Source organism: Eucyclogobius newberryi, unplaced genomic scaffold (assembly GCF_026437365.1).
Source record: "Eucyclogobius newberryi isolate DKJ021-1_F unplaced genomic scaffold, fEucNew1.0.hap1 SCAF_8, whole genome shotgun sequence".
Lineage (NCBI taxonomy): Eukaryota > Metazoa > Chordata > Actinopteri > Gobiiformes > Gobiidae > Eucyclogobius > Eucyclogobius newberryi.
In genome coordinates this window covers 6,683,893-6,699,807 of record NW_027316500.1, presented here as the reverse complement: position 1 = coordinate 6,699,807, position 15,915 = coordinate 6,683,893, and the positions used below count along the sequence as shown (strand labels likewise).

Below are 15,915 nucleotides of genomic sequence, written 5' to 3'. Positions count from 1 at the left end.
TAACATTTGCTAGGGCTTAATCATCTTCTGTCTGTTGCTGGACTGAAAGAGCAAAATCACACCTGAAGTAATGGCGCGCCTGGCAAAGCTGCTAAATCCACATGGTTTAGGAGTTTCTCAAAGATGGAGTCATGTGCACACTGCAAACAATGAATATGTATTATAACTGGTGGAACGTGACAAAGTGCAAAAGTAAAAGTGCTTCCAATAAGTGCATTTTACATTAAATGTAGATTTATTACATTTTAGAGTGGATTTTCTTTTACTTTTACTCCATTACATTTTTTGTAATTGGTCTGAGAAGTATCGTTTTATGGTTGGATACTTGTTGAAATGGCAGAGCAGAGGAGTTTATTTTAAAGCATGTTTTGGTGACATTTTACCTGAAAGTCTTGAGTTCAAGACATTGAGCAGACACAATATAGACATGAAAAGGAAAATTAAGAAATGGATTCAGTACTTAGAGGTTCTTTGGCCCCGTTTTAGTACTTTTATTTCAGTTACAAAATTGAGGGTAATATTGTTGTTAACTGTTGTTGTGATTTTGGGCGTTACAAAAATAAATTGAATTGAATTGTTTAAAATGTGTCTGTGTAATCCCTCATTCCTCCAGGAGCGTGTTCCATTATTTAAAAAGATTCAGTTGTAGGCATCTGGACACCACATAATGACTACAACTGAATTCTTTCCCATTATTTAAAATGTAATAGGACTGTATTTACTATTTTCCTCAGTCCTTCTGCCATTAACATAAACAGGACTGATTACATTGCATAAATCAGTTTGTGAGTGTTAATTATTATTGGTTTGCACTCTGGTATATTTACTGGCATATTTTAGCTTTTTGTCATAGTTTGAATATTATTACTACCACAAAAAAGTCATTGTTGTTTTGATTAATTTAAGCAATTAAACCGACTTAAGATAAGATAGGAATATCTTATCTTATCTTAAATCGGTTTAATTGCTTAAATTAATTTAGATGGTTTGAGATATTTTTGGTTGAAATAGGAAAATAAGTCATATTACCCCCTCAATTTAGCTTGAAAAAAAGAAGCAATGTCCTGAAATAAGCCACTAACACACCAAATAACCAATCAAGTAAATATAATTAAACTAGTAATTTTCCAGAAAAGAAAGAGATAAAATAATTGTATCTATAAACAGTATATGTCTTTGGACAATCAAACATTAAGCCAAACCCGGCCTCAGGAGTGACTGACAGCTGGACTCTTCCCTCTCGTGCTCTTTACGAGACAAAGTAAAACACAAGTCTAGTTTAGGCGCTGTTGTCTTTATGTGCAGCAGAACTACACTTACATGACGTCCCTCCCCAGACATTTACTGGGCCACCTATGATGACTCTCCAGCACATTATAATAAGCTTTACCTTTTCCATGTTTGCTGAAATACAGAGATGACAGGACTAAACAACAGTGTCAACCCTTGTGTTACCCTAGTGTCTGCTCTTTTTTTAACTTTCTTTTTTTTTTAAACATGAAACAACAACAAGCATTAAAAACTGGTGCTACTCTGAAGTTTATATGTTTGCTGACTTTTGAGTAAATTCTGATAATTGCGGCACATTGTGGGACAAATTAAGGTTATATTATCTTCTCTTGTCTTATTTGCATGTAAAAATCTGACAAGCTGACAAACAAAACATTAATAATCAATAAACAATGGATTTTTCCTAAGAATGGGCAAAAATTCTGGGGGAATATAACATATTGCATAACTGAAGGTAAGGTGCAGGAGTGTTTTAGTCATTAAGTGTGCTTTAACTCGCATGCAAACCACATCAAAATTGGTACCAAACTAGGCTCCAACCAGAACCAATCCGGGACACGTGAACGCACCCATATTTCCACAAACTTCAGCACATTATTTCACTTAAAGACGCGCGGTGCAGTCACACAAACAGGGACTTCACTTAGAACTAAACGTGGACTGAACCTGGACTAAAACAGGACCAAACCAGGACAAATGTGACAGCTCAACACAAGAGAACTGAACCTCTCCAAAATGTTACTAATAAATATACCAGTGTAAATGTACCTGATTACCCCTCCCCTCTGCTGATATACGTGTTATATATATATGTGTTTACATCCTGGTGCTCACACGGCCTGGTCTCTTCTTCTCAGGGTGTCCTGGGGCAAAGAAAACAGAGTTCCTGACGAGTGTGCTTGACGCGCTGTCGACAGACATGGTGCACGCTGTCACTGATCCTGCATCCGCCGGGAGGTACACTCCTTTAAATCTAACTTTTACTCTCGTTTATGATGCGTAATTGTCACATATTCATGAACATAGCAGGGGGCTCACAGTCATTTGTAGAAGCACAAAATCTTACTCATTACTACTTAAACTGACAGTAATTAGATTGTTCTTTACACTTTGAATGTTAGTCTTTAAAGATGTAGTTATTTGTTACTAAGATTAACAGTGATGTGTCTTTAACTATTTATACAAAACTCACTGTGTTCAATAATTCCTTCTACAGGTAAGAAAAATAAAATAAATATGTTTGTTTTTTCTACCTGTATTATCCTTATTGTTTTATTCAATTAAATCATATAGATACAGATCATATAGTAATAAGGTATTCCAACATAGCTTTCCTTCAGTTATTGCATGTTCAATCATGTGTAATTAACATTTGCATCAATGACAAATGATGTAATTGACTGTGTTTTGCAGACTGGCTGAGCCGGACCCAAACCACACTCTGGAGGAGCGGGTGGTGCACTGGTATTTCAGTCAGCTCGACAAAAACTCCAGCGGTGACATCGGCAAGAAGGAGATCAAACCCTTCAAACGCTTCCTGCGCAAAAAGTCCAAACCCAAAAAGTGTGTCAAGAAGTTTGTGGAGTACTGCGACATCAGCAACGACAAGGCCCTGTCCCTGCAGGAGCTGATGGGCTGCCTGGGCGTCACCAAGGACGACGGTGAGGTCCTAATGTACAAAAGTGGGTCTACGAGAACGAGACAAGTCAAGATGACATGTGGACTTAGGTTTTGAAATAATTTAATGTCATTTGGAGCTTTTTGGAACTACATTTTCTCTGGTTTAACTCACCAGTACCAAGATTTCTAATGAGTGCAAAGTCCATTTTATCTTGCATAATCTTGTCTCATTTCAGTAGTTTGTATCTGAAAATCTCCATTAGTTTACTATTTTGCTGACATGGAATTTGTTGAGGTGATGTGTATTTCTAGGTTAGAAATTATGTTATATTTTAAACATATAGGGTTGTCATGAAAAATATCCAAAAAGAATAATCTTCGAAAGCCATTATTATTAATCTAACCACAGCACATATACAATAGCTGTTTAAAAACCTTGTACTGAAGTTGCAATGAACATACTGCTTTTATTTATGACTCTCATTATTTGTTCTTTTGCAGCGGCCAAAACAGGCGACGGCTTGCCCTCCGGTAAACTAGTACGTAAACATCTCCTCTTACGCACTCACTAATCCTCAATTAATGGTCGTAAAAAACAAACAGTGGCACTTTTCTGGATGATTTGTATTTGCACTGAATAAATGAATCTCGTCAGACTCTCTTGTGATCTCCACAACAGTTTGCATGAAGTTAATTCATTTAGTTATACATTTCACTTTGTTGTTATTCAGTCAGATTAAGTAGACATAGAAACTACAGTGTGTACATGATGAATATCCATCATCGACACAAATATCAAACTCATGCCATGTGGTCTTTTTCCCAGAATCCTTTGAGAAAACAAGGCTGAGCGGCTGTGACTGCCTCCTCCTCTTGGATTGTGCCCACTCCAATCGGCAACAATGGAAACCATAGTATTTGCACTTTGTACTTTAAAAATAAATGTAAATTCACTTTGTAGAAATAAGGTATTTAAACAGACTGCTGAATCTGTGAATGATGTAGTTAGCTTTTTATGTCCTGACAAATTATTTAACACATACAATGTATGTGTCTTTGTGTCTCTAAAAGTATTCTTGTACAAGTTGTTCATGTTTGCTGTATTTTGCCCTGTTTTTTCCTGTTGATGTTGATGTAGTTTTGGCTCCACAGATAATGATGTACTGACCTATAGCATCTCCCTGTGCTTTGTACAGCAGTTTACAACTCTTTAATCAGAGCAGATCATACATGTTCACGTGTATAATGTGTCATTAGAAATAAAGTCTCTTTTATACATGTGCGCCTTAATGTCTTTAAGATGCTTAATTAGGCCATGGAATGCCTCAGATTCTGTCTAATCTAATTAGTGTGATATTAGTGCTTCTTATATCAATCATAACACTTGTGTTTCTGTCTTTAATAAAGCACCTTGTTTTGTGCCGGAGCCAAGTCTTACTCATACATAGCAAACACTGTGTATCATCTCACTGTGACAGAGGCTGCCAGCTTCCCCCAGGCCACACTTTTCTGTTGGAAACACCAATGATACTTACAGCTGTATGTCACACACTTTCACCTCCACTGAAGACGGACAAATGCATCAGGGTCAGTTTCACTTTTTTCAGGGTCAGTTTGTTTAATAGCCAGACGCTATAGGAGCCACATGAGTTTTTGTGTTTGCAGCACTGAAACAGCCACTAAAGAAACCTGCACTTGAATGGATTCTTTCTGCAGGCACAACATCAGCGCTGGGCGGCCTCCACATCACACTACTGTACGTTGTTCAGGCTGATTACGGACTTTAGAGAAAATCTGTGGCTTTTCACAAACTGAGTCGCCTATAGCAGCGCTGACCTGAGACTGACCCGCTTACTCGGGCTTAGCCCTTAATTTATGATTAACACATTGGTCTCCTTTTTGTGATATAATCCCGCCCAATGGTCTGGTTTTAGCGCCCCGGCAGAACTGAGCGCCGGAGTCGGCCTCAGAAGGTGGATTAAACCGCTCACCTCTGCCCTTCTTAAGCACCTCCAGCATCCAGAGCAATACAGACCAGACGGCCAAAACAGCAGGCTTACTCTAATCCGCCTTCTTTCTTTTGCACCACATGCGTTATACTACTGTAATTTAGTGCAACTCACATGATGAGCGTAAACAAAACATCACTTCGGTTTAGGAGACGACACAAGCAAAAATCTGTTGAAAAGATTGGGCTTAAAATAATCAGACTTTTGACAAAGCTGTGGACAGGCTTGTCAGCGGAAGAACCTGGGTTGGACACGAAATTGGATGAAATCTATAGAAATTCAAACGACTGAGACGTTTGAGGTTGAAGTTGAACTAATTGGTGGTTGAATTTGTAGACAGCAGTTTTTCCTTCCAGTCATAATAATGATCAATAATAAAGCTGTGGTCTGAGAGAGTCTTGATTTAAAGAGCAGCTGCTTCTCTTTGTGAGACCAAATAAATGTGTTGAATTACAAGAGCAGACCAGGAACATTTCAAAGGTTCAGTGAATTTACAGGGAAATGTTTGCAAATAATTCTTGGCATAATTTGAGGTCCAAAAGGCAGGTTTTTAACTTAGCGCTTGTTCTTTGACGTCTGCTGACTTTCTTCGGGAAACCGCGCCCTGTAAACAAATGAGAAACATTAACTTGTAACTGAAATGACAAATGTATCTCTATTACCACAACAAGAGCACACATGAAGTCTATGAAAGTGAAATGCATAACTTTGGTGCAAGATTCCATGAACATTCTCCATGGATATAGAGTTTAAGGCCATACTGTGGAATATTATAGCTAAAGCAGCAACATTTCTATAGAAACAAGAAGTCAGGTCTGTGGAGGTTGAAGCCTGCTCACAGTAAGGATTAAGATTTTCATTACCCATTTTCACTGCAATAAAACCACAAAACAACAACATTCTGACTTTGTTTTCGTCAAATGTTGGCTACAAAGTCACGTACTGTGGCTTTAATGTAATTATTTTTGCAATACAAATATTTCCTTTGTGTATGAGGAGCAGCAAAAAGAGTTAAAAGAGGTTGTGTGGCCTAATGTAGTATTGTCTCTGGGTAAAATGCTTGTAAAGGCTTATTTTTAATGATTCTCCATTGGTTTCGGAACAGTGTCTTGATGTTGAGCGTAAAGTGACATGTGACATCACCTCTTCTTGTCTTGGGTTCACTTTTGAAGGACTTTTACCCACTCAAACGGCACATGTTTTGATGTGACATTGTAAATTGCCCCAGCAACGCTTGCTCTTTTGAAAGCCACGGCTCCGGCCACATTCCTAATTTGTGCTCATGTTGTGGCGAGAGTCTCATTGCTGGTGATTTTAGCTCTGAGCCTAGAACAACATTTGCTCTTCCCAAACATCTCGGAGGGTTACAGGTGAACTACTGTCAGGGGCACGTTTCACCACAGCCTTCATTTTCCTTCATTAACTGCGAGTCCTCTGCCAAAGCGTCCACACAATGCAATCAGCTTGTCATGTGTGATTTCTGCTCCCTTGGGCTCGGATGCACGTAAACACCTTTCACGATCTGGCCTAATATGTTCCCTTTGGACCGACGCCGGCGCTGATGGAGGAGCTCGAGAAGTGTGTCCAAAATCGTTCTGGTCCAGATCATGAGGTTTGTCCGTTCTGCCTGCTCTCCTCGCTCAGTCGTGTGCAAACAGCGTCCCGGGACAGAGTTACCATTGAGGCGGGTTGTGGGCACAGGCTGTAGATTGAAATGGGCAGAGGTTTGTGCTCGATCTCACCGCGGCTGCCCCTCCGGACCACAGGATCATGAAGATATTACTGTCATCGCTCTTTCTAGCATATGGAAAGATTAATAGGTGAGACTGTACAGAATTTAAGGAATAAATGAATGTCTCAATCTTTCAAGGGTTAGATTTCAGCCTAAAGAGCGTAACAGGAGAGAGACACTCAAGACCGTACGTACTTTTCACAGCCGTCGCTTTAATCTTTTCAATCGTCAGCATTTTACAAATATGTTTCGCACTAGTTTAGAACAATTAGTTGTTGCATTTTTAGCAATCCATATTTTCCATTCACATTGTTAATTTGGGGTCTTTTTACTTCACTCTAACACATTTTCCCACTTTGTAATCAGGAAAAAGGTGAATTGTCTCATATAGCACTTTTCTACATCCAATGGCTGCTTTTTATCAAAGAACCATCGACACACGAGTGTAAGCAGACACTGGGAGCGAGGCCAGTTAAGTGTCTTGCCCAAGGACACAACAGCAGCATTCATTACCGAGAAGGAGGGTCTAAGGACAGGGGGACTTTGGGACATTTGTCTAAGGTCAGGGGGACTTTGGGACATTTGTCTAAGGACAGGGGGACTTTGGGACATTTGTCTAAGGTCAGGGGGACTTTGGGACATTTGTCTAAGGACAGGGGGACTTTGGGACATTTGTCTAAGGTCAGGGGGACTTTGGGACATTTGTCTAAGGACAGGGGGACTTTGGGACATTTGTCTAAGGTCAGGGGGACTTTGGGACATTTGTCTAAGGACAGGGGGACTTTGGGACATTTGTCTAAGGACAGGGGGACTTTGGGACATTTGTCTAAGGACAGGGGGACTTTGGGACATTTGTCTAAGGACAGGGGGACTTTGGGACATTTGTCTAAGGTCAGGGGGACTTTGGGACATTTGTCTAAGGTCAGGGGGACTTTGGGACATTTGTCTAAGGTCAGGGGGACTTTGGGACATTTGTCTAAGGTCAGAGGGTGCTAGGACATTGCTAGAGTCCTATGAACATTAGGATACATGTTTTCATTGTCGCCCTTCAATGCGACTGCTGCTGCTGCTGTGATTGTTGAGTTGAATTGCCAGTGAACACTGACAATGACACTGACTCTGACACTGACTCTAACTCTGACTCTGACACAGACACAGACACAGACACTGACACTGACACTGACACTGACACTGTGACACTGACACTGACACAGACACTGGCACTGGCACTGACACTGACACAGACACAGACACTGACACAGACACTGACACAGACACTGACACTGTGACACTGACACTGACACAGACACTGACACTGACACAGACACAGACACTGACACTGACACTGACACTGACACTGTTACTGACACAGACACTGACACAGACACAGACACTGACACTGTGACACTGTGACACTGACACTGTGACACTGACACTGACACTGACACTGACACTGTGACACTGACACTGACACAGACACTGACACTGACACTGACACTGACACTGACACAGACACTGGCACTGGCACTGGCACTGACACTGACACTGTGACACTGACACTGTTACTGACACTGACACTGTGACACTGACACTGACACTGACACTGGCACTGACACTGGCACTGGTACTGACACTGACACTGACACTGTGACACAGACACAGACACTGGCACTGGCACTAACACTGACACTATGACACTGGCACTGACACTGACACTGTGACACTGACACTGCTACTGACACTGACACTGTGACACTGACACTGACACAGACACTGACACAGACACAGACACAGACACTGGCACTGGCACTGACACTGACACTGTGACACTGACACTGCTACTAACACTGACACTGTGACACTGACACTGACACTGACACAGACACAGACACTGACACAGACACTGACACAGACACTGACACAGACACTGACACTGTGACACTGACACTGACACTGACACTGTGACACTGACACTGACACAGACACTGACACTGACACAGACACTGACACAGACACTGACACTGTGACACTGTGACACTGACACTGTGACACTGACACTGACACTGTGACACTGACACTGACACTGACACTGACACAGACACTGACACAGACACAGACACTGACACTGACACAGACACTGGCACTGGCACTGACACTGACACTGTGACACAGACACATACACTGGCACTGACACTGTGACACTGACACTGACATTGGCACTGGCACTGACACTGGCACTGGCACTGACACTGACACTGTGACACAGACACAGACACTGGCACTGGCACTGACACTGACACTGACACTGACACTATGACACTATGACACTGGCACTGGCACTGGCACTGACACTGTGACACTGACACTGTTACTGACACTGTGACACTGACACTGACACTGACACTGACACAGACACAGACACAGACACTGGCACTGGCACTGACACTGTGACACTGACACTGCTACTGACACTGACACTGTGACACTGACACTGACACAGACACTGGCACTGGCACTGGCACTGGCACTGACACTGTGACACTGACACTATGACACAGACACTGACACTGACACTGTGACACTGATACTGTTACTGACACTGACACTGTGACACTGACACTGACACAGACACAGACACAGACACAGACACAGACACAGACACTGGCACTGGCACTGGCACTGGCACTGACACTGTGACACTGGCACTGGCACTGACACTGACACTATGACACTGGCACTGGCACTGACACTGACACTGTGACACTGGCACTGGCACTGACACTGACACTATGACACTGACACTGACCCTGACACTGACACTGACACAGACACAGACACAAACACTGGCACTGGCACTGACACTGTGACACTGACACTGCTACTGACACTGACACTGTGACACTGACACTGACACAGACACTGGCACTGGCACTGGCACTGGCACTGACACTGTGACACTGACACTATGACACAGACACTGACACTGACACTGTGACACTGATACTGTTACTGACACTGACACTGTGACACTGACACTGACACAGACACAGACACTGGCACTGGCACTGGCACTGGCACTGACACTGTGACACTGGCACTGGCACTGACACTGACACTATGACACTGGCACTGGCACTGACACTGACACTGTGACACTGGCACTGGCACTGACACTGACACTATGACACTGACACTGACACTGACACTGACACTGACACAGACACAGACACAGACACAGACACTGGCACTGGCACTGACACTGTGACACTGACACTGCTACTGACACTGACACTGTGACACTGACACTGACACAGACACTGGCACTGGCACTGGCACTGGCACTGACACTGTGACACTGACACAGACACTGACACAGACACAGACACTGGCACTGGCACTGGCACTGGCACTGACACTGTGACACTGGCACTGGCACTGACACTGACACTATGACACTGGCACTGGCACTGACACTGACACTGTGACACTGGCACTGGCACTGACACTATGACACTGACACTGACACTGACACTGACACTGACACAGACACAGACACAGACACTGGCACTGGCACTGACACTGTGACACTGACACTGCTACTGACACTGACACTGTGACACTGACACTGACACAGACACTGGCACTGGCACTGGCACTGGCACTGACACTGTGACACTGACACTATGACACAGACACTGTGACACTGACACTATGACACAGACACTGACACTGACACTGTGACACTGATACTGTTACTGACACTGACACTGTGACACTGACACTGACACTGACACAGACACAGACACAGACACAGACACTGGCACTGGCACTGGCACTGACACTGTGACACTGGCACTGGCACTGGCACTGACACTATGACACTGGCACTGGCACTGACACTGACACTGTGACACTGGCACTGGCACTGACACTGACACTATGACACTGACACTGACACTGACACTGACACTGACTCCGATATTTGTATCTTGTGCATGTGATACTATGCAAGTTTTTATAGCATGTTAAAAGTTACTGGTTGTTTTAAACAAGACACTGATGCACTGTGCTGTGTTACATTTGAAAAGCTAAATCTTTGACAAAGCTCATGTTAGTTCTTGGTGTAAAATATCAAACTGGAAACAGAAACTGGATAAGAAAAAGACTTTTAAACATTTTAAATGAATTAAAACCTTTATTTTACGTTTGTTGTTGTTGTTTATCACCACGTTATATTATACTGTTCTGCTATAGATGACTATAATGTATGTGATTTATTTTAGCGTCCTGCTCCTCAGGGGCCTGTGCCTCTGGTCAGCAGCAGTGGCTCTGGTCAGCAGCAGTGGCTCTGGTCAGCAGCAGTGGCTCTGGTCAGCAGCAGTGGCTCTGGTCAGCAGCAGTGGCTCTGGTCAGCAGCAGTGGCTCTGGTCAGCAGCAGTCGGTCCACTCATTCCTCTCGTAAATTAATTGCTGGAGAAGGTGTAACTTTTTAATGGAGCACTGCAAAAGCAAACAAATTGTGTTAAGTGTTGTGTGAGAAAAGCCGCACTTACAGGCCACAAAGATCCCATTCATAAACGCCGTGGTTTTAGTGATTTTAGTGGTTACACCTGACTGAAGGCAAACACTGGGATTTGCCGAGCCGACCGTGTGTGACCAATGGGTTTGAAAAGCCAAAATGAAATAAAAATAGACAGAAATATCAGCTCATATGCTATAATACCAAAGTTTTCATAACTAATATTTTCTTCACGCTGCATTAGACTTGGTTATAAAGTCCCTGCTCTAAAAGCCCCAGTGTACTCTATGGGCTCGACTACTGTTAGTTATATAAAGGCCTCGCCAAGGTATAAAACATACAGAAAATAATATGGAGCTGTTATTGTTCAGCTTTAAACTTACATCTCTCTTAGAAGATGAACAAATGGCACCACCACGTCACATCAATGATTATGATGATCAATTGTTGTTTATATAATTTGTCTTTTTTTTAAATAAATCGTTTTGCGTCTAAGTCCTGAGGTTGTGGTCCTTGCTAGTGAAAGAGTATGAATATCAATTTGGCATATCAGATCAGATTAAACGCTTTGAAGAGTTCTACCGGAGTTTTGAACAGGAAATTAAACAATTATACATCCATACTGTGTTTTAATGCACAAAATCACAAACTACAGTATTCTCTTGTACTGGATGCCCTTCGCCATTGAGGGACCCCCTGTGGGACGTCCCAGCGCTGTGGCTCTGTGGCTCTGTGGCTTTGTAACCCTTCTCGTCTCTGTTCCTGCTCTGCATCTGCGTGCCTCCTGCCAGGTCCAGAGTCTGGCCTGACATCAGAGTTTCCCGGGCGATAAAGAGCCTCTTGTTTGAATCACAGCTCATAAACACGAGGAGAGCGAGCTGTGATAGTGTAAGAGGGATACGAGCAATTAGTGCAGAGAAGTTTCCAGTAGACGGGACAGGTTCAGGGGGGCGGGACCTTCTCACCTAAAACACTCATTATATACACAGAACACAGACACAGAAATAATGTGTTGCAGGTGTGAAAATGGTGGCTACAATGTTTCATATCTTGCTCAGGATGATTTTGTTTCTACTATCAAATATAAGAACACTCAAGAACTGGTATACGAGTTGCAAATAATTCATTAATTTAAAAAGCTTTCTAAGGATACAGCGGTGTGGTGCAGGAGCTCATAGTTGGCAGAGCTGGATGACATGAAGTTGTGGTTAAAGTTGCACAGGTTTAAGGTCAGCTTTCATTGGTAGGGAGACGCTTCCTCTTCATTTAACCCATTATGTGTCTGGGGCAAACTGTCAGGAGAATGATCGTTCAAGGAACCATCTCCAGAGCTTGAGCCAGACTCTGTCAGAACTTCCTTTGCTGGAGGACAAAACCAAACCCATCAGACATGCAAACTCTGCACAGAAAGGCCCGGTCCAGTCTGGGAGGCAAACCCCCCACCTTCTAGCTGTGATGAATGAGTGCTGTCACTTTGCCACCGTGAACATTGTTTAATCTGTCTTTCAAGGCAAATATGTTATTATTTTGCCTTGAAAGTTCCACTGTACAGCATTAATCTGCCTCTCTCTTGCATTCATTTAGTTAGAGGTGAAAAGCTGAGAGTGGGCTTGCCTCAGATCTGACCTGTGACTGTGCCTGGTCACCCACATGTACTGTACGTTTAATGCCATATGTGGGACATTCCATGCAAAGCAAAACCTTCTCCATGAACACAAGCAAGGGACAGACCCTCTAACAGAAAGGGCAGCTAATATTTTGTTAAATCAAGCCCAAAATCCCAACAGCAGTGGCCTTGGAGGGCTTTTCAATATAGTTGATTTTACCAACATAAGATTAGAAAATATAAAAGTGGGTCATGAATACAAGCCTGTCACTACAGCCCAGTACAATTCCCTTTATGGGAAATGGTCCTGATACAAGAGTAGAATTTGTTCATATCCAATTTTCTCCATAGTGCTCAGTAAGTGCTCAGTAAATGTGAGAGAGTGGGAAAAAAACATGTTCTCATTATAAAAAAGCGAAATCCTCACACAACACATTTTGAACTGACATTAGATTTCCCTGTGGACTTTTCCCATTAAAAGAGACACAGTGGACACTATATTTTGTTGGATTAGCAGCACCCATGGGCCCAGAGCAGGAGGCACTGACGCTGCACGGTCCTGTCCTGAGTGATCGGAGAGGACATGGCGCTGGGGCAGGGACAGGAGGATAGATACGGGAGGGCTAAGAGGGGGGGGGGGGGGGGGGGGGGGGGGCAGGGGTAGTTTTGGGTCTAAACTCAGGGGATTAAGGGGGTGACTTCTCCTCAGGAATGTCCCGAACAGCCAAGGCCCGCCCACCCACAGCTGCCTGCCCCAGACAGGTGCACAGGAGCAGAGGTGCCACCATCCAAATGTGAAAATGGACTATTATATATAGTATATATAGTTCAAAAAATGTATCCAACAAGTGCAATCAAACCTTTTCTGATTCTGACTTTGTTCCGTCTGTTTATATCAAAGACTTAAAGCCATTGTGCTGATCAAGCCTGAGCAAATAAAAAAAAACACTATGACAAAGGAATATGTAATTCAGAAAATGAGCTGCTAATAATAACAATAACTGTGCATTTGTGTTTATATACTTATTTATAGTTGGGAGGTACAACAATATGCAAATCTCACTGTACAATATTTCACTTCATTTATTGGGATATTGTGGCGAGGCTGTAATAGAATTAAAGATTAAAACGCTTTGACAAGTCTTTGATACAAGTCATTACTGTCATACTAGTCACATTTATTGTGGAGTTTTGCTTATGTCTTTTTGTTTTATACAGTATAATTGAATACATTAACACTTCTACTCACAATCGTACACAAAACATAATTAATAATTACGGTTATTACAGTGTCTTGTTTCTTCATTTCTTCTGGTATTTTTGAACATAAAAAATGTTCATGCTTGTAGTGTTCACGGTAATTTATACAATCTTCTAATGCCATTTTAACTTTCATAATGGACCTTTTTATAATATAGGGCACACATTTGGAGGGGTTCTCTGAATTTTTCCTTCATAAATAAAATGAATGGCCCGGTTTTCTAAACAGTATGAAGAATTATGAGCTAAACAAATGCTTTATTTACAGTGAAACTCCCTAAACCTCTCCTTTAATAAGCAGATTTGGGAGTCAGCTGAGAGGGCGACCGCAGCTCAGACTTGGGAGTAACATGAATAAGTTACACATCAGCCCAGAGCACAGCGCTCTCTGCGCTTGGCCACACCAGAACAATGCACTTTAACAGTCTACAATTCTCCACATAACAGCATCTACAGACAGAGAATTTATTTATCCAACTATAATTTATGTTCAGGAATGTACCAGCGCTTGCCCATGCATGTCGCTCAGTCTTGAGTGTAACTTTGCAAAGCTGGAAGACAAAGGAACAATTTTATGCTCTGTTATTTGCACCTTGTATTATTTTAAAGTCAATAAACCCTCTTCCTTGTCTTCAGGTTATGTCAAGAAGCAACGACAACAAACAAGACTAATCTTCAGAAATCCTGGTTCTCAAAAGAGGAAAAGATGTGTGCTGTGTTTCCTTTGAAGCCGGTGGGATCCCTGAGATGTTTGATTGATATAGTCTTTATGTAATGTGACTCTTTGTTTGGCAGGGCCTGGTGACCTGTTCATTCATGTCTGTCTGTTTTGAGAAGCTGTGCCTGTCCAAACATCAGGTGAGCATCCTGACAAACACTCAGCTGCAGCCCAGGGGTCAGGGGTCACGGGCCGGGGGTCACCAGGGCAACCAGGTGGATACTCTAGGAATGAGAGAGAAAACGCAGCTGAACAGCAAAACAATGTAGGTTTAAAAAGAAGACATAACAATAGATGTATATAGCACCTTTTTGAATGCTCAGATGCTTTACGTTGCAGGACTGGGATAGGGCCCTCTCCGACCCTCGGCATCACTCTGCACACATCATGTCATAGTTCATCTTTTACTACTCATATTTATGGTTTCATGTTATACCATATCACCTAAGCACTTTCCTATATTGTGAATCTTGTTCAGAGACAATGGCAATACAACTTTTTTCAGATACAGCAAACCCAAACTGGGATTGAACCACTGACCTTCATGTTTGTAAGTGTTGTTCACGTGTTCTTTCATACGTCACAGTCAAATCAATGCAGGATGTTACCCAGCTCTGACAACGTGCTGTCATTACATCACATGACCTCCTGAAACATCATTTTGGGCAACGTTCAAGCTCCTTCAACCCCTTGGGCACATTGCTCGTATTCACATGCATGATTTTTTATTTTTTGCTCCGGAACAGCTTTTTCAGAGAGATGTGAAGCAGGGTGGACCACCAAACGACACCCAATCAGCTCTTGTCTTATCCCAAAGCATCATACAGTGACTCACATGGTTCTTTGTGACAAGTTTGTGTTGATTAAATGTTTTACGATAAGATTCTCACAGAGTAAAGTAAGTCGGGTTTGGACACAACCTGCTGCTTTTTCAATACACGTTATAGAGGGGGAATTAAATGGACCTTTTTATGAGAAAGGGGTTGTGGGAAATGCATCTTTAAAAGAAGGTTCTGATACAGTACAGCAGTGTAATATGGTTGTTGCAGGTGTGATCCCTCCCTCCACAGACCTGTCACTAGACAAACATCTCCTGTGGTGTTTCTCCTCTTTGAATAACCATGTGTACACTCATCAAATGTCAACAAAGACTCTGAAAAT

General features: G+C 42.6%; 1 protein-coding gene across 2 annotated transcripts in view; it reads left to right on the top strand.

Annotated features, from left to right (window-relative positions):
- The window catches only part of smoc2 (SPARC related modular calcium binding 2), a 48,379-nt gene extending 44,043 nt beyond the window's left edge, over positions 1-4,336 (top strand). For both annotated transcript variants that reach the window (XM_072437195.1, XM_072437194.1), the window contains exons 10-13: positions 2,148-2,247; positions 2,704-2,951; positions 3,412-3,449; positions 3,737-4,336. In XM_072437195.1, coding sequence (XP_072293296.1) covers positions 2,148-2,247; positions 2,704-2,951; positions 3,412-3,449; positions 3,737-3,760 — 410 coding nt within the window. In that variant the 3' untranslated portion in view covers positions 3,761-4,336. The remainder of the gene's footprint in view (positions 1-2,147; positions 2,248-2,703; positions 2,952-3,411; positions 3,450-3,736) is intronic.
- Positions 4,337-15,915: the final 11,579 nt, after the last annotated feature.